General features: G+C 38.3%; 1 protein-coding gene across 1 annotated transcript in view; it reads right to left on the reverse strand.

Annotated features, from left to right (window-relative positions):
* Positions 1-6,776: 6,776 nt before the first annotated feature.
* The window catches only part of ADGB (androglobin), a gene marked incomplete at both ends in the record, with an annotated part of 120,730 nt that continues 101,209 nt past the window's right edge, over positions 6,777-26,297 (reverse strand). Inside the window, 8 exons of the mRNA XM_081997158.1 lie at positions 6,777-6,968; positions 8,618-8,801; positions 10,144-10,246; positions 12,342-12,450; positions 14,883-15,038; positions 16,725-16,912; positions 23,737-23,848; positions 25,042-25,241. Coding sequence (XP_081853284.1) covers positions 6,777-6,968; positions 8,618-8,801; positions 10,144-10,246; positions 12,342-12,450; positions 14,883-15,038; positions 16,725-16,912; positions 23,737-23,848; positions 25,042-25,241 — 1,244 coding nt within the window. The remainder of the gene's footprint in view (positions 6,969-8,617; positions 8,802-10,143; positions 10,247-12,341; positions 12,451-14,882; positions 15,039-16,724; positions 16,913-23,736; positions 23,849-25,041; positions 25,242-26,297) is intronic.

Raw genomic sequence — 26,297 nt, forward strand, 5'->3', positions numbered from 1 at the left:
CTGACTGTGTGTTAAATTATATAGATGATATACTCAGCACACGTGCGCTGATAGATACATGGGAGAAAATCTAGCTCTTGCTAAGGTCAGTGAGAAGACTGGAAATAGAATGGCACCTCATCTTGACTTGCTTTTCTGTGCATCCAATTTGTAAATGGTATGACAGGGAAGTACATTCTTCCCATCTTAGCCAGGTTTCCAGATGTAGATATATTTTTTTTTTTGGATGTGGTGAATAAATCAGAGTCTTTAAGAGAAAGCCGGTATGGATATAGGCAGACAAACACCCTAAACAGCAGCTGAATATCTCAGTCTATACATAAATGGTATTTCAGAGCATCAGTTATCAAAACAGTTTCCAGCTGCAACATCGGAGCTGCAATGTGTTAAGCCAGTGATATATATGGGAGAAAAAACAAAAACAAAAAAGCTAAGATGTCAGTGAAGTCTTTGGAAGTGTTAATGCTGAATAGTTTGGGTGAAAGCCACGTAAGCAAGTCTAAGAAATGTGCTTTTGGGAAACCCACCTTTTGCACTGGAATAATAGAAAAGCATTCCCTTGCTTTTTGTAATGCTTTTGATGATGACAGGATGTGCTGTGAAACTCCTTCTATGAAGAGTAAGGACAAGGTGAGAGGAAGTAGCTTCTCATTCCTTCCTTAGCTGAACCTCAATCCCTTCATGCCACATTTCTGTGGTGTAAGAAGAGAAGAGTATGAGCATTGCTTTAGGCATTTGTGATTAATTTCTGATCTCTTATCTTTCATCAGTTCCCAAAAGTCATATTTTTATAGGATATGTAAAACCCTGTGACATATAAGTTTTCATCCCCTTGTCTACCCAGATGGCTGGGAGTGGAGCTGCTTTAGTCTTTCCTGCATTTCTAGATCGACAATTCTAGCCTCTGCCAACAACTGTGTCCAGAGCCAACTCAAGGTTTCTCTGTTGTGGAAAGGAAAAAAAAAAAAAAAAAAAAAGAATTTTGAGAATTTTGTGGCCTTAAAGCTGAAGAGGTGGAATTGCATTGTGGTCTCTGGCATGGGCAGAGTAGAGAAGAGGAAGGATGGATTTTTCACTGCCGCTTTGTGTCCCTTTAGGCACTTTCCGCTTTCTGTGTGTCTGAAGTAGTTCTGGTTGCTGCTAGCCATGCCACAGCTGAGTGCTTTGACTCCCTCGGCACCCTGTCTGTAGCTGATGTCATCTGGGTTTTGCCACCTGTAGAATGTCAAGCCATGGGAAGGAAATTAAATCTAGGACACTCCAGGCCACAAAACAGTGGTCTCTTTTTAGCAAGACACTTCCTTATTTGAGTTATTAGCGAGGTAAACCTTACCACCATCCCTGAACATCCAGCAGCTGTATTCCTGCTTCTTGCACGTTCCAGCTTTGCAACAAGTTGGCTTGTACGCAGAGTCAGGCTCTCTCTTGCTGTGCTCTGTGTCTTGTGAGCATTGCATGGTGGTCCCAGCTCAAGGGTAGCTGGGAAAGATATCTGTGATGCCCTGCTGAGTGGGACACCCACTTCAGCTTCCTTAGGCTGAGGGTACAGAAGCCTGGCTGTTGCCTTCCATGGATTGGGCTGCACCCACTGGGCTACTATGTGCAAGGCAAACACCTCTTTTGTGTCCTTGAAAGAGTGAGCGTTTTGGTGCTTGCCCTTAGGGAGAAGTCCAGGTGTCGGGCAGAGGGAACCAGGATTCAGGGAGGAGTGTGCACCCAGACCTGACCCAAAGTGACATGTGTCTGTACATGATCTCATTTTCAGATGAGCCTGCCAGTCCCTGAACCACTGGCCCTAACCACATTCATTTTGCCACAGAAATCAAAGGTCCCGAGTCTGACCTGGCCACCCCCATCTCTTTTCTCTTATTTTAGCTAGTAACATCTTCAACACACCTTTCTTTTGTGCTATTGTCTCACTTCATACAATGCAGACTGTTTCCTCTCCTTCCCTGACTACTTTCTACTTCTTTCCTGTCTTTGTCCTCCTTTGAGACGGAGGACAACAGCATCTTGGTTTTCTGCAAATAACAATAATATTTAAATCACTGAAACATTACCTGGACTGTGAATTAGGGCCAATTCAAGAAATGAATGAGAGGAAAAAAGGGCTCTGAAAGTGAGATTTCTTTTATTCTGCAAACTGCTGTGTGATTATGCAAAGCTGTTCTCTTATGTTTTCTGCCAGACAAAATATGTAGACACTTTTCTTGCCTTTTGGAGGGGAAATGCTGTGCATGTGCATAAATGCTGTGTCTGTTCCTTGAATTAAAATGAGACCTTACATAGCTGCTAAATTGCACATTGCCGGGGTGAGCAGACTGGCAGCTCTGAACTGAGCCCGATTTCGCAGCACATTGCTTGTCTCAGCAGCGAGGCATCCTGGAATGGGCTTGGTCTGGTTTTTGGTCTGTAACGCATTGTGTAAATGCCAGCCAAATTAAAGCAAAGCAGATGGGACAAGTCATTTGAAGATTAATGAAGCTATTCGCATTAAAAAGCAACTTTAGTTATGTATTTTACTGAAAAAGATCCTTTCTAGTTCCTAATAGCTGGTCAAAAGAAAAGGATCAAGCAGTGAAAACCGCTAAAGCTTAGCAGAACACACCTACAAAGAATTATTAGAAGTGATTAACTCTTTACAGAGTTAATCCCCATTAAACTGAATTATCAAGTCAAAGACTTAATTTCTTTCTCAGGTACCTGCATCGCTTTGTGAATGCCACTTTTTCCCTAAAATGTAGCAGTAAAAGCAAGCAAACTCTAAGGAATTCTTTAAGGATTATTCACAATACAGTCTAACATGTTGAAAAGTTTTCACTCTCCTGTGGCATTTGCAGTTTCCATCAAAACTTTGCAAAGCTTCTGCTGAACAGTGACATTTTCCTTTGCATAACTGGCTATACTTCATATGAAAGAGAAATGAACATCAGGAATTAGTACAGTAAATGAATTCTTTTTGTTTTACCACTACAAAAATGCAGCTCAACATTAAAGATGCTCTGAAAGATGTCCTCCTGCTCTAAAGAATCTTTAACTCTTTAATCAAAATTCCAGCCAATCACAAAGTGTAATTGTAAAATATTTCCAGTATTGCCCTGAGCTCTGAGCTCATCAGGTCTCTCAAACTGCATAGTCAGTCCACAGGAGGAAAGCCAGGCTTGTCTCTCACATGCCGCTATGCTGATTCCTGAAACCGCTTCTCCTTGTGCAAGTCCTCAGCAATGACCAGATACTGAGAGACTGTCCTACGGCATTTTAACCAGAGATAGAAATTAGCTCTGCATTTGGCTGATGAGTTGGAAGTACTTAAGTTGTGAGAGAATCGCACAGAAAGAAAATCTTATCAGACTATTGGGCACTGGCTCTCTAAGAAGCACACAGTCTTCTGCCAAAGACAGATCAGGATTTCTAAGCTGTTGGAGTACCCCATGCTCTTCATCTATGTAGAGATGGCTATTGCCATACTCTTCTTCAGGGGTCATACTCGGCATTTCAGGGGAGAAGTATGTAACTCTCCAAGGCACAAGACAACTAAACTCCAACATTTAGAGTTGTTCTTCATATACAGTCTTCCATGAACAAAAATTATAGGCTGTGTAAGTAAGCGACAAACTATGCAGACTTTCTCAAGGATGATTTTCTGTAAGAAACGTTAGAAGGCAACTGTTCAGCCCTTGCTTCCACTCCCCCAAACTCAAACCCTCTCTTCTGTGACTTGCAGCCACCAGATACCGGGTAAAGTATGCTTTGATGCAGCCATTCCTCTACTGCACCTCTAAAACGACTGTCATCTTAAAAGATGGAGCAATCATCTCTTGATTCAGAAAATCTTTGCCTATCTATTCTGTTCTGTAAAGGGCTTGACCTCATGTTTCAGTCCTTTGCTAAAGTCCTGTACTGAACACGAAAGCACATAATTTAAAGCTTGTCCTTGCGCCCCTACTGAATCCGGCCCTGAATGGCCAAGCTGAGTATAAGCAGGAACAATGACTATCCAAATTCCAGAGCTTTTATTACCAGAAACCCTAAGAAAATATGAATGCTTGATGCAATATGGCATATTTCTGAAACGTACAATCTGTAAAAACAGAATTTGAGCAATTTCTTATCCTGAATACAGGCAGTAAATTCCTTCGATATAAAGGCTAGTTGAATTTCCTAAAATTATGGTGCTTAAAAGCTGTCTTACTCCTAAAGGGAAAAAGTGCTTTATCCATGTGAACACACAATTTGACTTTTGGACAAGCTTGGTCTACAAACTCGAGGCAACAATCATATCTATTAAACCACAACATATAGTTTCACTTATTTGTTTTTCTTACAGTAAAGTGCTAAACTTGATGGCTCCTTAAATTACTGCAAATGGCTATTTTGAAATACAGTCACATTTTGCTTTACTTTTTGTACATCTTTCTGCACTAACCTAGCCTGTAATATAGTGCACCATGTAAAAAGCTGCCGTGTTGATGTAAAAATGATGCATATAAAATTTCATCAGTCATCTGTTTCTGGGTCCAGTGTATGTAAGTTCTTTGGCACAGTCCGAACAAGGCCTTTTCTCTCCCAGGTTTCATTATGAGGTAAGTGGACATTTTGCTCTTCTGGAATATGCATGGGAATTTAATAAAAACTGCTACTGTGTGTCCCTTGAAACATTACATACTCCAAAGTACATGCAATTAAACAATGTGACAGGAATTAATTCCCTCATCATATCTGTGTTGTTGAAATGATAAATAAGCCAATAGAGACATTCATAAACCACAGAGCAGATTCTGATGATGCCACATTACTCTTTACAATGAGGAAATTATGAAACTTGGAATTGTGTATAACATCAGAACTAGATTTGATAATGTAGATCCGAGTACACTGTGTCTGAGCTTAAGTCTGTTTATAGCTGATTGCATGCAGGGATGGGTTGTGATCATGCAGATTATTAGCTGAATTTTTGACATTTAGATGTCGATTATGCTGGCTTTTGGAATCGGAATGATTTTACAACAGAATGTCATTATAGCGCTTGCAGTGACATCGAGAACAGAACTTCAGCTTGATCTTCCTCTACAGAAGCTCATTAGAGATTCACACAAGAAGACAACCAACACGTGCTATTGCCATGGAAACAAGATGGAATATTATGAAGCAGTATAGCCCATATTCCAAAATAGAGAGGACAAAGTCAGAGCAGTTATAGCACAAGACTGCCAGGCTTTTTATTTGCAGCCTGTATGGGTCAAAGCAAAACTTAGCTCCTGCTCTTTGAAATGAAAATCACCAGTGCAGCTTTAGGACTCTGGTTTAAATTCCTCCTTTTCAAAGATGAAAACTCAAGTCAGTTAGTTCAGTTTATGTTGTATGGGAGGAAGGAGGCCGAGTGGAGGCAGAGGCATCACAGCAGGTGTGTAGGTGTGATGATATACAAAGAACAGATATCGCAAAACTGATAAGAGGAGTGAGTCAAGTTCAAGCCAAGCAGTGAGGTACTGATAGCACAGAGGTGAGCAAAACCAGCAGAAACTGAACATCTGGTATGTCATTAAGATGCAGAAGAAAGGCTAGTTTCAAATGCAGTGGCTAGCCAGTACCAGTGGCCAGAATGCAAAGGATAACATTTCTTGTGATTAGCATTAAATAGGCAAGTCCCGTGGTTTCTCATGTTGCCTAGACAATGAAATGCTTTTGGACATCCTGGACATACTGTATGTATACAATATGTAGGTAGTCTAACTTCCCAAGCTTCTGTTTGTGACTGCATACACAGGAAGTTCTTTAAGCCATTTACAACAGCTCTGTCTGGTCTAGAGAGAGTTTTCATAATTTTAAGAGTTTTGACCATTGTCTCTGAGTACAGAGTACTAGCTAGTGAGTATGAATGCATGTATTTTTTTTTGTGTTAGATGACAATACCAAAAAAATACAAATCCTATGCTAATGGAAGCTTAGAGGAAATATTTTACCCTTCATGTAGAAAGCCTGTGATTGCCACTTCATTCACACACTGCTTCTATCTTTAAGAAACATTTTTAAATTCCAGCCAAAGGTCTAGGAGCCAAGGGTACTCATTTTGGGCAAAGCCACCATTGGCAAAACAAAGCTTAGGAAAGATAAAGAAGAAAGAGAGTAACAGGGTTTTAAGGAGTATTCAACAAGCCTTGGAGGGTTGTGCCATGAGTTTGCCACTACAGAGAGTTACTGTGAGATTCAAAAACACTTAAGAGAATGATGAAAGGGAAGAATAGTACAGTACACAGAAAGCTTGTGAGTGCCTACTGAACCAGGCTTTGGGAAGCCTTCCAGTGCCTGCATATGAATAGTGCGGTATGCCACTGTTTAATTATTATAAATGCCATAAATTGTCATCCACTTAAGGAGCTCGTGTTTCTGCCAAGTTAAATGACTTCAAAACTGATAGGTTACATTCACTGTTTCAACTCCGATTCATTCTTGTCTGGTTCTGTTTTGACTGGAAAAAGAGGACTAAACACACTGTGATTTTGGCAGAAGAATCTGAATTGAATATGAATTTTTGTTGCAAAATTTTATTCCAGTAAAACATACAAACTTTAATAGTAGTGAGTACCTTTATGAGAAGCAAAATACCAAACACTTTGTTAAAAAGAATACTAGATCAATTTTTTCACTAGCAGCAGGCAAAGAGATAAAATGTGATATAGTTGACAAAAATACTGGAAAATAACAAACATTCTTCCTCATCTTTGCATATAAACTTTCTTTCCCAAACTGTAAATACAATTCAGTAGTGCTAGCAACTACTTTTTTTTCCCTAAGCCCTTTCCTTGCTTCTTTTTGTGTGCATTCAGTGTCTTCGTCTCTTGCTCTGCTTGCAGGACTGCCTCATGAGCTGCCAGCTCTTCTTGTTTTCTGTGCTCGGCCTCTAGCAGCGCACTTCGGTATGCTTCCCGAATGCTGTGAACTCTGCCTCGTGTTTCATCTAAGGATGCCTAGCCACAAACAAACAGCAATACCCCCCACCTACACATGAATCTTGATTTTATCACAAGCAACTGCATTCTATATGTTGTGTTTCACTTTATTACTCTGTAAGTACAGGGAGGGCATCTCTCCTTTTTATGTGTATTTTTATTGATTTGTCCCAGTGACACAGCTATATGTCAATCTGTTCACCACGAAGAAGAACAGAAAGTTCATGAAAATCCTTTTTAAATTGCTGGCATAATAAGCTAATTGTGTGAAAGGAGGATAGGGCAACAGACTAGTTACCCATCTGGGTCTAATCCCTATTCAGTTACTGGCTTGCTTTGTTGTCTTAAGTCCCTTAAAAACTAGTTTTCAGAAATGCTGAAATGGTTTAGAAGCTCTAGTCTTCGAAGAGACTAAAGGAGCCTAGATCACATTCACCTTCAAGGAGACTCATGGCAAGTGGGACTTGGACACTTCTGAGAACTTTTTCCTTACATTTCCATCCTGGAAAATGGGGATACCTGGATACCTTTAGATAGTTCTCTGTGGTCTGCAGATGAAAAAACTCTGAAAGTGCTAATCAGCACAGTATGCATATTCACAAGTAACTCTCATTTTAAATTAGTACTGTGAAACATCTTTAATGGACATACTTTATAGAAAGAGCCAGGGAACTACTCTTAATAAAAAATTTCCCTTCTAATATATGATATGCTAGGTATCCAAAATCATAGCAACATCTGAAAACTTGGACATGCATTCTTATCAGGGATCAATCAGTCACTGGTAGAGAACTATGGCTCCTTGCAGACTTGTAGTCTAGTAGACCAGTATAAGTAATATAAAACAGGCTGTCTGGGAGCTTGTTAAGGAGATGTTTTCAAGTGATTTCTGTAAGTAGGTTGGTTTGGTGTAAAATTATTTTTACTGTCTCTTAGCCAGTTTTAAGAGTCCTGAATAGTCATTAGCTGATTATTAGTGGTTATTGTATCACTACTGTGTAACAAAATATTTTGTTCCTGTTTACACTCAAGGATTAAGACAATTTTGTTAAGATATTTGTACCAATGTCATGTGCAATGTATTGGCTGGGTTAATCCTAACAATGGATCCTACACTAATGCTACCAAATTTGTTATTTATAGACATACTCTTTTAAGGCTTAATAATTCTAATTTTTTGCTTGTTGTCATCATGCATATTTCAGGAAAACTGTGTTCTCTAACTTTGCTGTTAAGACACATTAGGAGCAACTGATCCTCCTATGTAAATTATCTTGTTCTTTGTTACTTGCCAAAAAGCCCTATACAATTCTATAACCAACAAAATAGCCTAACCAGACATGTTTTATCTAATATGCATCTGGTCATAAATATCAAATGTTCAAATTATGCTCACTTTTATCTATCTTTTGACGGTGACATTCTTAAGATAGTATTTTTGCAAAGAGCTGTATGAAGAAAGTACTAAGAATATCATATTGTGTAGTACTATATTTTTCCCCTAGAACCTTTAGTTTTAACATTTGCCCAAGCGAAAGTTCAAGCTTATTCACTGTTTCTAACTACTGGTACTGAATACAAAAGTCTTAAGAATGGTTCATCAAGACACTCATACTAGTGGTGGGTATTACAGTAATAGTTATTGGAAAGTAATCTTGAAAACCTACCTGCAGATTCTCATACATCTCAAGTATATTTTGCTTCAATAAAGATCTGGCATTTTGTTCTTTTTCTCTTTGTTCCAAAGCCAGCTCTCGAAGTTCCCTAAAATGGTTGATTTTTTCCGTTTTACGTATCTCTTGCTGTTGAATGATAGACTCATTTCTTAGCACAGACTTAGACATAGTTTTTCTGAAGGAAATACAAAGACATTTGTCTCATTTCAAATACAGTTTGGGGTGGTATGTATTTTGCTTAACACCTATATGCATATATTTGGCTTATATACTGCAATGTCACCATCGTATGGTTAGATATGGTTAAGGAGATACTTTTCTTCTGCCTGTATATAACCCCGATGAGAAAGTACATTCCTGAGTCCAGGTCTTCTTATACTTAAGTGTTTATTTTAAAAATATTTGTAAAATCATGCTCATCTTTGAGCATATGACACTTATCTTTAATTTGCAAGAAATATCATATTTGCGTAAGTTTTTGATACTATAATTTAGCATTGAGACAAGTGTAATTTTTTTTTTTTTGCCATTGGCATAATGGCAGCTAAGTGCATCATATATTTTTGTAATTTGACTTAAATGACTAGTGTAAAAGTCAAGCAGTTGAAGACAAAATGCTTACAAGCCTGTGGAAGCTATTTTGCCATATTTTCTACTGTTTTAATCACTTCAATATAACACCAGTTTCCGTTTCAATTTAAAATTCAATTTGGGGATTTTTTCAGCATGTTCTAAGGTCTTTTGAAAATCAATGAGCTGCATAAATGCCACACTGAATACAAATAGACCTAAGCATGAACCGGGTTCTAGCTGTAGCACAACAAACATGCAGGTGCATGTGTATTAGCTAGATAGATAGGTTCATATCAACACATGTAATAAACAATACAGCTCTTTTGAATACAGAATATAATTAATACAATTATTTCAGCTATTAACTATTATTTTTAACTCAACTGCATTTGTTAAGGAAAGTATATTATTTGAATCTAGCATCACATCCTGACAAACTTTGTATGCGCTTCTTTCAAGATGACCACTGAAATAAACATATTTGCCTGCACATGCATTTTCTGCAGATTTTTATGTCACATTCTCATTACATGTAATGCAGTGATTCAGCTCCTTTGACATGTATTATGTTAAGGAAAGGATGTAAATTGTAAATGGATATAGGAAAGCACAGATTTTAAAACACATCCATGCCAGGAAAAATCAAAGCTGAAAACTGTATCTTGATGCCATCTACACTTCTGCATTGACTACTGCGTAATTTTGTGTACACAGCATAAAGGACAGATAAAACACGGGCCAGGATTTTCACAGCAACTTTAACAAGCATGTGACAGAATTGTAGCTTACTTCAATGATATGTGAAGGATAAAGTCTAAATTCATGTCAATCATACAAACGCATTAAAAATATATTGCATTTACTAGTTCCTATATATGAAAAACCTTAGGCAGTCTTTCATTTTGGTGTTTCACTGGGACTTAATTGATCTTGCTGCAGTTTACCTCATGTAAGGACTAAGGTCTATAGGATCCCATTTTTTTTGCTGTGTTTGTAAGCTTGAGTCCATAGCTGCTTGTGATGCTTTCTTTCCTGTGATAAGAGAATCTACAACAGAACAGATTAAACTGGTTATTCAGTTATGCTAGGAGGCTCCATCTAAATACTTCTATATTTTTTTTTCCTCTCTTGTCTCAGCAAAATACATTATTAAATGAGAATATGGGTTAGAAAGGATATAATAGTTCTGCCTTTTTATTTTATTTTCCAACGCTAATGATAGAATAAAAAATGCTGCCAAACCCCCACGTATGCTAGGTTGAAACTAATTTATGTATTTTAGCTAAATCCACAGCACTTAAGAAGGTTTGTAAACCTAAGCAAGAACATTCACTTTCAAGTGAAGATTCACTTTCAAAGAATGTAAGAACAACTTCTAATCAGCAAGGAATCACGTTCTTTTATTAAAAAAAAAAAATCAATAAAAATCCAAGTGTCAGTCCTGGCTGTATTTTAAAAAAACTATATTCACTTTTGGGCAGAAATTTAGTTTGGGAAATGCCAGTCTAAAGAAAAAAGATGCAATGACAACTTAAAATTGTCATTCTTAAGTCTTAGATTTTTTTTAAACTATGTGGATAGTAACCATCTTATGCTTTAGTGTAGCATTCTCACAATACAATGACATATCTGATATTTAGCATGCCACTGGGCTAAGCTGTGTTGTGATTATTCCACTGTTTCCTTCTTTCAGTTCATCTGCATGTGCTGAAAATGCGTGTGAAATTTGATGAGATTTAACAATGACTGCAGTAATTTCTTACAATAAAAACTCTCTATTACTCTACTTATTGTAATAATCAATTGAAACTTTTAAAAACTATTACTGGAATGTTCTCACCAAAAGTAGGAAAGAGGTTTCTGAGCATTAAAAAAATTTACTGTCTATATATTTACTGTTTATACATAGACAAATATAGCAGCCTTCTCTCTTGGTCTAGAAGGGTGAATGGACTTTGGAACTGCCTAAGACACTGCCCATCAGAAAAGTATTATCCAGAACATAAAAATTCTCATTAAGATACCAACTATTGCATAAATGTTCAAGCACATTATTGCCTATTGCTGCACTCTATGGAACCGAACCATTAACAACTTAATGTCACTGGTGTATCACCTCTTGACTTCATGAGTCTTTGTATTTGACTCCAAATGCTTAGTTTGGAACAAAGCTCCTGGTAGACAACCACTAATTTTGAAGTCCTTATCCAATAATTTAAAGGAAATAATATTTTTTCAAGTTCCTTTGGAATGCAAGAAGTAACTAATGATCTGTTAGCTTATGGCATAAGGTCTGCTTGTGTTCCAACTACGTCTGCTTTAAGTTCTGAAACATTCCCAGCATCGTTACTTACCTGACTGGAAAAAATACTGATCTTAACAAGTTATGTACTAGTCACAGGTTCTAGTTCCATGCACATGAGCCATGAACAGATACTGTCACAATCAGACTGGGTACTATACTTTGTTTTGTGATGTCCTGATCTCAGCATTATTATCAGAAGAAAAGAAACAACAAATACCCGTGCAGCCTTGCACCCAGTCCAAATTTTCAGCAGAGTCCGGTGGTTGCCAGGGAATACAAATGAAGAAACCACAGCAGTTGTAACCACTAAATAAAATCAGACAACACTTACGGAAGCTGATGCTACTCAGTATGCACTTCTTGAAACCTCACTTCCAGAACACTGTCCATGAACATTAACACAAAATGGACATTAGAAGTGTAAGTGTCTTACTGACATGCTACTTCAGCTGCTAAACAATTTTTAAATATTTCTATACTAATGACCTCTGGTACCCAACTTGGAATTGAGGGAGCAGGTACTTCCAAAAATTTCAGGTTAATTGAGGGTTAGAATTCTAGTACAGAAGGACTGTTTAAAGTTTGCTTAAGGGTAACTATTGGCAGCCTCCAAGAGCTGTGAGGCTATATCTGCGTCTGAAAATACAGCAATGCAACAATTAAAGCAAAAAGGGGATAGAGAACGTAGAAACTAAACACGCCATTGTGCATCCAGACACCTTTATCAGGGCTGTTCTATCCATTTACTACCAGTATGTAATGCAGAAGTCTTTTCTAAGAAGCTGAACATGATGAACATGAACAGATGACATACTTGACAGAAAGTTATACCCTTACCTCTTTCTCCTGAATCAGGTGTTAAACTGTCAGTCTCAGCCCCAGCTATGGGCTCCTCTGAATCTCTCACAGCATACTTATTAATAAACCGCATGCGCTCCTGAAAAGCCTAGAGATCAAAGTTTTAGTCCAGATAAGAAAACTTCTACTGCACACTTTAAATCCCAAAGAATTTTCAAAGCCAGGAATCTCGAAGTGGTCAATAAGGCAGTAAATCTTCAAAGCCAGTGCATGTGAGATATGATGCTACTTCATATTACCGGTAAGTGTATTTCACTGGTTTGATCTATGAAAACATCACCTCTAACAACAGGAATACCATTAGCGAGTCACTGGGGAGAAAAAAAGATAAATATGAGAGGACCACATTCCATGTCAGAGTCATATTCAAGCCATCTCTCCAACAGGTATTTTTTTTCTGAAGTAATAACCTGTCAACATTAAACATGCAATTTTTTTGAGTAAAATTTTGGAACCTTTATTTGTTTCGTTTTAATGTGTTGTATAAGGGAGAAATAAATTAGCAGTAGTGGTTAAAGTTCATTTTTAATTTATATCAAGTGTGTCTTGAGTATATGAATAAGAACCCCTAAGTAAACCTTTGTGAGAGGGTAGTTCAGTGAAATGAAAAGTAGGCAGTATACTTGGAATGGTTTCAGTCCACTTAATGCATACTGGCTATATTTAGCACTTATCCTAATTGAGAAAACGATGCCTGTCAATAACAATCCTAACACCAGAGTGCAGTATGCAACTCTGCCTGGGGCTGGAATCCGAAAAGATGCTAGGGTTCCCAGTGAAACAGTCCTGAGATGCTGCGTACTTACACTAAAGATCATCAAGCAGTGAAATACTGGAAAATCACCGATCTCTGGGCAGTTTAAAATAATCTTTGGATTTAAAAAAAAACCAAAAAACAAACAAAATACCTGAAGTGCAAGGTCTGTTCCCCCATAGCTGAATGTATGGTCAAATAACATTCAGCTACTGCACCTCCTTAGGGGAGTATCTCTTCCTCTTAGGAGCTCCTATAGCCTGGTGATTTAGACTTCCTCCTGCGCAATGGGAGCTATGGGTGCAAACCCTTTCAGACTCAATTGCCTTTGATGCCAAAGTCTTTTCTACCTGTCTTTTCAGAAGGTGCCTTGGCCTCACTGGACTTTCTCTTAAGGGCTCAGATTGCCAGAATGGATGGAGAAGCCAAAAGTCAGCCTGGAGTCAGGCACCTAATTCCCAGAGTCACAGGGCATGTGACCCCTGCAACAGGCCCATGTTGGGGCAGGGTGATCAGGAAGAAAAGAGGGAAGCTACTTGGTCTGGATATCAGACCCACAAGTTAGACCTTCTATTTTTTAGCATATTACATGTAGTTGCTGCAATTTTCTTAACGATTGCCGTTTTGGAAAAATGTCACAGACCTAAGGGGCTTTTAAAATGGAACCTGCAGCTGTAATTCGGTTGTTTTTCAGATCAAAAAAGGCAACGGTGATAGAACCAGCGCTCTGAAGAGACTCTTTACACATCAAAGGGGATTCATTTCCAGCTAATCTTTAGGATGCTGTACTTGCATTTTCAGTCTCAGCACAGCCAATCAAAGCTGCAGAGTAATGCATCTCTCCTCAGATCAGAATTTAATAAAGTAGTGTCAGAAAAAATTTTGAGCTTTGGGTACACTGCACAGAACTGAGAAAAATCTGAAAGTGTAACTGGGAAGACCTGTGTCTGAGGTTCATTTCTGAAAGGTAATATAAAAAAAGGCAAAATGGTTCTGAGCTGGGGTTTCTGGCCAAATACCCCTCAAAGGTCATTGGTGGTGGTGGTGATAGGAGATGACTGCTAGATAACTTTTAAGATTGCATTTTCTTCTTTTATTTTCTTTTTTTTTTTTTTGTAATGATGCTTCCAATTCTCAATCAGTAGCTTAAATTTTTGCTTTGCTAGAAAGAACTTGTATTATTTTTCCATCTTAAGCATACCTCATATCAAAAGAGCCCAGCTACAGCTGACATCTGAATTAGTATTGCTTCTCCAAAACCGTGAATTCATACAGAGCAGCATGTACAGGTTCATGGGTAACCTGCAACCCAGAATGAAATTGGGAATCCTGGCTGCAGGGCACAATTTGAGTGATGATATGGCCAGGTGCCAGTTTTTCAAGAGAAATCTTTTTGGCATGTTTATAGCAGTGTGTTTCCCACTGGAATCTGTTCATGCTAAACATTAAACTTGTCACAAGATGCAGTTTTGCAATTGAGTAGAGGTAGTGGGCTAAGGAGAAACTCTTCTCAGTTTGGCAGAGTGGAATCTAAAGTCTCAGTGATCTACAGAAGTCTAAAGGAGGTGATTTGGATTCCTGCCCAGAATTCATGCACATGATCACTTTTGATTCTTTAACCTGTGTAAAATTCCCTGTCTTCCACAGAGTGGTGAAGGGGACAGCCATATGAAGTCAGGTCTCTGTTGTGGCAACTGCTCTACCATCACAGCAGCTCCTGGAACTTGTGAAGAAACATTACTGCAAAGATTGCACTCTGATATTACCTTTACAGCTCTTCCTGGCTCTGCAGACTCCCATGCTTGTTTCATGGCTTTGATCTCATCTGCTCGCTGAGTGTCTTTCTTCACCTCTAGAACGTCTGCCTCTCTTTGTTCACTAACTAGATGCAAAGTCCAGTATGGTTTGTTTGAAGCAGCTTGCTGAAAGTGAAGTACCATAAACATAATGCATTGATTGGTATGCATCTACTGCTGCTATTTAGGATAGTTATGTTTCTGTATCCTGGTGATTTTCCTGATTGATATACATTATACATTGGTAGACTTTAACATACAGTATTATACAGTGGCTGCCAAAGGAAAGGAACGTATTTTGTTTATGTGCTCCCCCTCAATCCCATAGAGCATGCTCCACACTCCCAGTTCTTATCAACAGTCTGTGTGAACAGGAGTATTTTGTAGTGATTATTGTCTTATCTTCTTGTCAAGCTTTTTTCTTTTCCTTTCTTCCTTTCCTTTCCTTCCTTCCACAAGTTTTTTTTACTAGAAATTTTATTATCTTTAACTAGGCTTTTTGTGTACAAATACATCTTAGTCTGTCTTATGAGGCACCCGTTTTCTTCCAATCACTTCCCAAATTCCCTAAGCCACCTTAATGCATAGCTTCTCCAGAACCACAGGGTACAAGTAGTGCCTCAGGTGTAGGAGACTGTTCTGCTGTCTGACCGATGAATGAGATACTGTGCTGCATATATTCCTGGAAACCATACCATCCACAGAAGCTTTAAGCCCAATATTTAGAAGTAGAGATAGGAGCTCAGCTTTTATTTGAGACTAAAGGTGGGCATCTTCTTTATCTGCAAGCAGTTCCATCTTGAACCTTGCATCTGTTTTAGTGGCAGACTGAAACTGAAACTCCCAAGAGCTATCATCCCAGCACTCCGAGTGTACCCCATCACTGGAGCTGAAAGCAGAAATGTGAAACAGCCTGAAGCTGCGTTGCATTTCTGTGGCCAACAATCTCAACTGCAGCCACTCAGACTGCTCCGAAAGAAGGGTTAAGACACTACTAGTCCGGAACTCTATATAATTAGATGTGGATGTGAATCAGAGGCTAGTTTGCTGTGCAGCAGGTTTAGTCAACAAAACAGTTCTTCAGAGATTTCTTCATTCAAAACTCTTTGGAGATGCCCTCCCCTTGAACTACCTGCCATGAGGCAGCAAAATTCCCAGCAAAAGCAATACCATTAAAGGAGGAACTGCCAGTTTCTTCTTTGCCTTCCATTAATCTGTTTGCAATCCATAAAGTCAATTATTCCTTTTCAGGCATACAGGCTGGCAGTAGCCTTTTGGTCAACCACAGAGCACTCAGATCATCCCACCACAGATGAGAAGAATTTGCAAGTAGGCAAATAAGTACCAATTTTTCTGCCACTAATTTCTGCTTGTGTGCAAGCTAATGACAATTGCGACATATGAAACAGGAACTGACTATAGAAGAAAGACCTACTTCATCGTCCTGGGAGCCCATGAAAACCATTACAATGAGTGACTAATGGGACATAAGTATGGTGAATTCACGGAATCTAGTAAAGCTTCAGCAGAGACAGAAGCTAGACCAAAAAAGGAACAACCGGTAGTTGTTCATAACATACATAAACAAAGAAATGAGCACATTACATCTCTCAAGCAGGATGCACGTCTATTACATGTGTAATTCAATCTCTCTCATGTATAAAGCTAAAAAGGTGGCAAAACAGGGCATAGAGAAACACAAGGGATACATTAGAAGTGCTAGTAATACTGACCCGCAGACCTGAAAATATCTTTACACTCAATAAAATGACGGCACATTCAGCAAATCCCGTTTCTTGGATTTGTTCTCACCTGAGATTCAGGTCGAGATGCAACAGATACAAGTGATCCTCGTTCTTTATTGGACTTTTCTTTCTCTGACTTCTCAGATGCTTTATCTTTTGCTCTTTTGCTTGGTTTAGGAACACTTGCAGACTTTTGTCCTTCAAAATAATTGAGCATTAGGGGAAAGCTGTGCTCCTCATGCTTTTCCCCATGTACTGTTCAGATGTAGTTATGATGCATGATGAATTAGAGGATACCATTGTCATCCATAAATATATTTCCCCATATAATATCCAGGGAGGAATAACAGCACAAAACAGCCATGCAGAAAGACAAAGAAAAGTCAGTTAATTAGTTGACACTTTCAAGTACTACACTAACATTTATTGGTGGACCAAGAAAGAATTTAAGGACAAAACAACTTTTAAAAACAGACTTACAAGGTGGACACACTGTGACAGCCTTATCTGTCCTAAACAGCACTTCACCCAGGGCTTAACTGCGAGTTTGCCATGGTCCCTGCACATCAGTCACCGCACCGCTGCCTTGTGTGTGAGTCAGTCCAAAGATTGCAATGTACAGAATCACAGTCTGACTCTTATTTCCCTTGTATAGTCTCATACAATCTCTGTCAGTGTTCTGCACCAGGCAGGCGAGAAGCTCAAAGTAGGTAAAGTCATTGTTCTCACTGTCTCATATCCCTGTAAGCCTGAAAGTCTGAAGAGCAGAAGGAAAGACAGGCCCCACCAAAAGTGCAAGGAAGTTAAGGCAAAGAAACATATTTGAGATTTGATGCATGTTTAAGACATTCAAAACTATCATTCTCAGAACTATCTGAGAAAAACCTGGATTAATTATTTGATTAGTACATCTTTTGAATTAAAAGATGCTGAGAATTTACATTTGTAACATTTATTCAGCACTGTCTTATCCGATGGAAGCTGTTAACAAGACTTTTTGCATGTCATATTCTTGTTAAAATAAATAAATATATAAATACTGTAATAGCATATAGCTTTACAAGCATAAGGAGCATGTCAGTTGAAACAACTTGGGATGGACCCACAACACTGTGAAAAAGATTGAAAATCTGAGTCTGAAATCTCTGTTTCCCTCCACCTGTATACTGCTTGAAACATTAAAACAAATGCTGAAAACCTAGATTTAGTCAATACAATAAAACTGGGGATTTCTCTTAGAAAAAAGAGGAAATGAGTGACTCTTACAATCTGCCAATAATAACAAGGTACCTTTCACTTAATGCTATGCCTTCTAACCCCTTTCCACTGAGGACAAATCACTGTGCTGCATGATTTGATCCAAAGCCCACTGAAGAGATTCCACTGGCTTTAAGGAGCTTTGGATGAGATCTGCAATGTCGTGGCTGAGGTTATATGGATATATGTAACTGTAACTATTAAATATATATAAACATATTTGTGTCACACATATACCTACACATACAAATATGTATTATATGACATATATGTGTATTACATACATTATACAAGTGTTTTTGTATAAATTGTATTATTATCATCTCCTCATGCTACTTAAATAATGTACAATGGCACCAAAGTGCTACGCTTAAATTGATTCAGTGCTACCAAAGCATACATCAAAGAATGAAAGCAAAAATTACAGCGGTCTCCACAAATATTGAAGATACTGAAACAACTCCAGAGGAAATGCAAATATAAAATAAATAGTGATTAAATTATTTGAAGTTACAATATCATTACATAAATGGCTTTCCATTTAATTTCACATTATCGTAACATTATAGCACCATAAATCAGGCTGCTGTACATGCATTATTCAGTGAATTATTAATTTTTAAAGATAAATTATTTATTGTTTATACAAACACTCAAGAGACATTCAGTGTCATTAGTTACATGATAGATTTGTCTTGATACAAGACAAAGACTTTCTGTGTCATGGGATAGCACAAGCTTTGTCTGTCTTCTATAAATATTTTACAACTATAAATTTTAGTATTTTGATGCTCTGGACTTCTTGCATACACTGAGAAGTCAGTAAATAACAAGCAAGCGTATGAAATGACAGTGCTACAATCAGGTATCCTGCTTTAACCCCTGATACAGAGGCTTAGGACAGAATTCAGTTAACACTACGCTGCACTGTCCAGGTTCCCCTGGCCCTTGCCTTCCCTCAGCAGAGGGGGCAGCCTCCCCGGTTTTGGGATCAACCTCCAGGTATTCCTGGAGGGGCCTCTGGCTGCAGTTTGGCAATATGGAGTGCATCCCACTGACAAGAAGGGAGACGTGAGTAGTTCCTCGGGGCTTTTTCCAGGGATGTATGGGATGGGATAAGAAGAAAGGTGGGGAGGTGGTGCAGAAGGTAAAAAGGCCATGGCTGAATTCTAGCGCAGAACTTATGCATCAATCGTCACAAACTCTCAGCAGCAGAGAGTTTGTGACTTCTGGCACCAAGAAGAGCTTGGGCATCACACCAATTGAGAGTGATGACAAACAGCTGATAGCAACTGTTAAAATTAGCTTCTCTACTGCTTTTCAATCATTTACTCAGAGATTCATTTACTGTAATGCCAGAAGGGACCATAGTGATCATCCAGTCTGATGTCCTGTTTATGACAAGCTAAATAATTACACCAAATTATTCCTATCTGGAACTCATAACTTCAGATTGAGATACAACAGTTCTCTTTTTTTAGGCAAGATAGATAGCTAGTCCTGATTTATGAAATTCAAATTACAGAGAATGTATCTTATTCATAGGTAAAATACAGAAGAGTCTTTTGAAGTTTTCTTTGAGAAGATATCATGCTCCTGCTATTGAAATAGGCTCTGAGCATTTAGTGGGATTACCCAGTAGTTGTCAGAAATGACTGTTACTTACCCCATGAGAGACTTTCAGATTTGATTAGGAAATGACCGAGAAGTTGAGATGTTGCTTTTCCTGTCTCTGCCTGGACCCTCAGAAGCATTCTTGAAAGATAGCAACCTCAAAAATCTTTCCAAAGTTGGGCTCACCCAGACACTAAAGTTGCAGTAAAACTGCACCAGGATAGAAGAAACCACCAATATGGTTCAGTGGTAGGGTGGGGTTAGAGCATGGCTTATACCATGCAGGTATTTAAAGACCATACAGGTCTTTAAACTCTAGCACCATCACGTATCCTCCATGACCTATTTTCTCACTGAACACCAGGCAAATGATTAATCACTACAGACAGGCAAGGTGGGAAAGAGATAAAGAGAGGGAGAACCGAACATCCTGTTAAACATCCTGCCCTTGGCAGGAGCCAGCAAGTTCTCCTGCGTGAAGAGAAAACCTGTCGGAAAACCTTTCCCAGCTCTGGAGAAAAAAAAGGAATATTCCAAAGGATACTGCCTCTCCTACCCTTTCAAACCTACCTCTACTACCTGGGTTGGGTGCCCTATCTCCGCCCCGCTCTCCCAGTTGGATAGACAGCCTTCTCTCATCATCAGCTAACACTCTTGAGTTGACTTAAGGCAATATATAAACTACATACTGCAGTCAGCATTCAGTGCACACTGATGATTCAACAATGGGTTGTGACAACTGCACAATAAAACTTCTGATCTCACTGCAAGAAAAGTAAAACCAAAGAACCCAAAAAGGCAATAGCTGAAAGTCATATATAGAAAATTAATCTTAGAATAATTTTGTTTGCACAGTCAAGCAACTTAAATGGTATTAGCCATTGCAAGATTGCCCGCTAATTTTTCCCCTTTTACACAAGAATTATGATCCAGACCTTACTTTTTTTTTTACTATTTTTCCATTGAAGTCTTGCCCCATTAACAGTTCCCAGTGGAAGGAAAAAAAGAAAAATAAAAAGAGAGAAAAGAATGAAGACTATATAATACACTAGCTGACACTTCCTAATTTCTGTGTACTTGGGTTTTCCTGGTTAATGCCTTTTTAATGTTTTGTTTGTGCAATGTGCTCTTTAATAAAGCATTTAATGAGATTTCATATATAATAAATGTGACTAAATATTAGTCATGAAATAACTTTTGCTAACACAGTTCTTTTTACAAGTATGTCAAACGGAAGTATTAATGATCTTGAAGAAAGAAAAGAATAACAAACATCAACAAATACAAAATACAGAATTATCATAGCATCTGTATGCTGGAAAACTTACTTTCTTCAAAAATGTTCTTAATAAATATTTATAATAACAATGAATATTGATAGCACAATAATATGGGTCTTCGTTTAAAGGGAGAGTAGCTTAAAAGACTTTAGTAAATGCTAATACAAAGCTGAAATATGCTTTTGCTATGATAAATTAGCTTTAATATAAAGCTAACTCCAGATGGCACTGTTGGCTTACATGAAAAAGTGATATTTCACCTGAAGTGGTGAAAATTTGCTGCAGGAATTTTCCACCTGGCTCGCTGCAGCTTTCTTAAAAATCACATGGTGAGAGGATGCCACCAACATTGCTATTAGATTAATTGTGTGTTTGATAACTGGTGCTGGAAGCTTTAAATGGTAAAGCTCAGTTTTCAAATTGGTTTAGGACTAGTTCACAACCAGAAAAAGATTCAAAGATTAAATGTTGTTTTTTCCAAAATACTTACCTGTAGTAATCACTCTAGATAAATATTGCTGTTAATAGGGGTACATAAAATAAATGCTAAGTAGTAAATACAGGAAGTGTTGGTTGTTTATGATATATGTTGTTTTTGAACTTTGTTGGTGGCCTGGGCAATCTGTTGGTATCCTTACATAAACAGAAACACCCAGTTAACATGAACTGTGAAATGGATTTCTGTTACTTTGAAAGGCAGCGATTAGGAGAGAACACAGAAATCAGAACATTTAAAAAGAATCCTAAGAGAAGAGTGCTCGTTATCACTGACTGTGGCTTGAGGCTGACTGGAAATGAGCCACAGCATCGGTTCGCATGGGGAAGGGAAGCCATCACCTGGAATACTGCTACCTTGAACGAAACATGGGAAACTCATGACATTGATGTGCTTCAGTAGTAACAGCTGAGAACTGGTGAGGAAACTCAGAGGTGAGGTGACCTCCTCTGACCTGCAGTTTTACAGACCATGGTGATAGCCGCATGAAAGGACAGACACCGGTAGCATGGCTGGGGTGTAAAGTGCAAGCTGTTACTGCGTAGACGATTGGGAAGGGTAAGACAACGTATAGGATGCCTGTCGTAAGAACCAGTCTATCATTAAGGGGAAAATGAGGAGAATAAATGGAGTAATCTAGGAAGAAAAGACAATTTTGTGAAGAATGCAACAAGCTAGAAGCAGGTGAAATGACCACTAGAACCGCTGTCGTCGTACAGGCCTGTAAGGCTACATGACATAGCTCCTCAAGTATTACTAAAACTGACTAGGGACTACAGTAAACCAACAAGATTTTTCTTTGTAAAGTTCTGTACCGCTAGCTGAAAAAAGACTGCAAAAAATCTCAAATGTTGCACTCAAATACAAGAAAAGAAATAATGTATGTCAGCAATCACTGCTGATGAATCTAACTTCAGTCCAGGGTAATAGAAACGAAAAAAAACCTGACAACCAGACATTAAAAAGAAATATGTAACCAGAGTAAAAGGTGAGAAAATACCACTAATAAATAAAGATCAAATCTTCCTAAGAAAATTTACGGGTATTAGCAAGTGTATATATGTGAGGAAGGATAATGCAAATAATTTCTCCTTATCTCATATTTTAAAGATTGAGTTATAGAATTTTAATATTAATGACACAGGAAATTTACGGAGCGGTGGAACTGGGGCAGAATTTTAGGTTCTGCAGGAACCTAGGGGTGAGAGCACAGGCCAGTCAGCTACTGGACCTGGGAAGTCCTGATCAGCTGCGTGCATGTGTGCGCGCGCGCGTACGTGATGGTCTGCGCCAGCAGCTGGAGTAGGGCTGCAGCCTCAGCAGCTCATATGGGGTCCTGGGCAGAGTAGTGTCCAAGCCCAGCTGCTGGAAGGATCCACCTTATACATACACACACACGCACACACACACATATATATATATAGTTTCACTAGTGGACTTCTGTCCAGCCGGAGAGGGGAGCAGGATGAGGCCATTGGTGCTTTCTGTGTTTGTGTGAGTGCTCTGAGTGTCTGTCTGTGATTTGTGTGGCTGGCAACGTATGTATGTATATTCGTAGTGCGTATGTGTGCTCTGTGTGGGCGTGTGCCTGCTGGCACTACATCTTCAGCCTGGCTCCTGGTTGGACCTGGGACATGGAGTGGCAGCAGCCTCGCCTCTGTTGGGCTGTTCGATCCAGCATGATAAATTTTCCTCTAACATTTTTGAGACCGAAATCATTACCAGTGGTAAAAGGAGAAGCAAATATGAGACATCTGTCTAATTTCTGAGACACTGACTAGCATTCTACCTGCTTTTAATACGTATTGGGGTTTTTTCTGTCCATTAACAAGAAATGTTAAGAGAATCTGGGGAGAAAAAAAAGAAAAGTTTCTGTAATTTCTCTGTCCCCTTCCTGGCTTGAACGCACAGTCTGTCCTTGGGACCTTTCCTAGTCTTGCCTCCTGCCTAAACTCTTCTCCCAGAAGTAATACATATCCCAAAACAGGCCTTTTTCTCCCCTCCTGTCAGTGCATGTTCTTAAATTATCAGCAGGTGTGTTTCTCTAGTTTTGGTAGAAACTTCTGGGTTTGGATGTACTTTGTCAGGGCACCGTGCCTTTGTATTACACTTCATAGGTCTCTCTGACTGCAGAAGCAGTCATACAACTGTTCCACATCCCTACCTAAAGTTAAGCCCTAACAAGCTCAGGTGAGTTTTGCAGAATATTCTCTGCTTTCTATATAATTTGTGAACTGAAGGTACAGTTCACAGCAATCAAACTTCATTTCTACAAACCACAGAACAAAGAGCTTTGTTGCTTAATTATTTCACTCAAGCCGTGAATAAAAGAAAAAAATATCATATGGTCTTGGCTTGTAGCAATATAACATTTTTTTAAAAAATCGGTAACATGATGCATTTGACTAAATACATACTTAGATCGAACCAACCTTTAATTTCATTTTTCTCCATTTCTTTCAGTGCCTGAACAAACAGAGACTGACTCTCAGTAAGTGGCCAAGTATTATATAGCACCAATGCTTGTATGATGTACTTGTGAGACTGTGAAAGAAAATGCTGTATGTTAACATGCTGAAGACATAACAATTATAGTAAGCGTTCAAAAGTCTTGTAGGTGAGTAAACTGCCAGCTATTGAATTCAGCAAATAAAACACATAATTAATTTACAAGTTTGCACATTATAGTATTCACAAGAAGCTTAAAAAATTAGTGTTAATTCCACAGATTTTGTTTTAATTCCCATGAAATTAAACAATTACTCATGTATTTATCAAGTGAAACTAAACTGGGCTATACAATAAGGAGCTACATTCCTTTAAGATTTCCATGTAACTTTCCTATGTATGCCATGTGCTAAAACAAAGACTTTTGTCTTTGAGTTTAAGACTTACTAAAGAGCTTTGAGCCCTAATACTAGCACTCAATAATGTCTTAATTTGAGGTAGAGGTAAAAGGGTCCGTGGGTTATTTTAAACATTGTCTATACTGAACAAGAAATGATTTCTCTTTAAAAATTGTTTTCCAAATTCTAAAGCCAGTTCTGAGTCAAAGAACAACCCTGGAATTTATTTCTCAATGAATTTTTTTTTTTTCCTTGGAATATTTTGTTGCAATTGAACTCAATTATCAGGAAAAATCACAGTTAGAGTAACACTTGGGGACAGACAAACAAGAACTGTTTTAGAAAATAAATGTTATTTTTCTAAGATATACAAATAATACTAGGTGAAATTAAGAAAAATCCACGTTTTTGACATCCCTCTCTGAAAAACTCGGCTCAAGTAGCAGTTGTTGTTTTTGTGTGTTACTAAAGCTTTCAGCTGACTGGCAATAAGTGTTTCTCTATTAAAACTATTAAAGATGGCCTTCTCTTACATCGTATTTCAAAGAAAACTCGCACTGAAGCACCAGAAGTTTAACTTCATTACTGGTAGTTTTTGGCCCTTAGCTGAAAGACTGTACTTGAACTGGACTTAGCAAATGAAGAACATTTAAAGATTGAATATATCACCTTGATTTGAAAACAAAAATGATCCCTTGTTATTTGGTTATTAATATATGTACATTATCCTTTCTCCATAGCCTCATTCAGAAGCTACCAACAGTCTTAATTTTGGATTCCTTGTTCTTGCCTCAGGATATCAGATTTCCACATGTACCAAAAGAATTATCCATACCCCATCATTGTTTAGTGGGTTTTTTTCCCAAGTCCCAATGATTTGAAATGTCTTACTTGTTGTGGACTTCCATCATTATCTTGAAAGTTTTCCAAGAGAAAAGATTCATCTTCTAATATAGCTGGATCTTCTCGTACAAGTCCGGGCTTGAAAGAAGTTTTGGTGTCCTTTGAAGATGAAATATGACCTTTTTTTTTGGATCCTGCAGTTTCTGATTCCTTCTTCATACTACTTTGAATAACCTGGGTTTTGCTTGCTGCAAGATGATAAAAAATGTCAGTGTTAACTTCAAGAAATTCTGTGAATTATTGGTATGAGGTAAACAGATGCCTCCAGAAATACAAGAAAGAATTACCATAGTCAATTTTCTCATGCTGTATTACGCTCACTAGGTTCCAATTAAAATGACACTTATTCCAAATACTATCCTGATTTCATTTGGCATGCAAATCACAAATCTCTTCAAAGTACATAATGAGAAATTTGAAAGACTGTATACATAACTGTTGCTACTGTTTATAAAATGTGTAATTTTTTCCCCCAAAACTCCACACTTCTTTCCAGCACTAACTACCACAGCGCCATGCTATACAGTACCTAACACAGGTAGGCTTGTACACTGTAAGGTGGGATCTCTGTGTAGCTAACTTCTAATTTTAGAGGCTGTGTGCACCTGTGGAAGGCAGGGAGCAGTGCACTGGCCACAGTTCTGGCCACTCCTACCCTTCCAGCAGTCTCTTATGTTAACTTGCCACAAAGATTATGGCTGACTAAAGTTTAAAAAAAGCCAATCTTGAAAAGAGCTTTAGAATTATTTGTGGTCTATCATTTTTAAAGTTATATCATTGTCTCCTAGGGAAGGAATTGATGTGGAAAAATCGTGAAACCAGGAACATGCTAAAGAAGAGCTGGAACAGAAGTATTAATCCAGAAAACGTAAACTTGTTAATTTTTAACGCCACTGATATTTATGATATTATCTCACCCGAGTGTCTACAGGGAAAGGAAAGAGAATTTTAGAAAGGAATATCTCATAGAAAATTGAATAAGGGCAAAAATGACACCTCTGGGGAAGCAGCTTCACCTGTGTTACACTAATAATACCTGGACCATCAACTGGAAAAGAGAGATCTTTTTGACTTTACTGGAGACAAAAGGCTTCACTCTTCCCAAGGTTTACTGTAGAAGCAAAGGATGATACTGTATCATTGCAACACTTCAAAACAAAAATGTACAGAGTTTCGTGTGTGTTGACAAAACATCCAGGGAAGTTCACAGGAGTTGACAGGACTGTTAGACCAGATTCAGCAAA

Source organism: Phaethon aethereus (assembly GCF_964289735.1).
Source record: "Phaethon aethereus genome assembly, chromosome: 3".
Lineage (NCBI taxonomy): Eukaryota > Metazoa > Chordata > Aves > Phaethontiformes > Phaethontidae > Phaethon > Phaethon aethereus.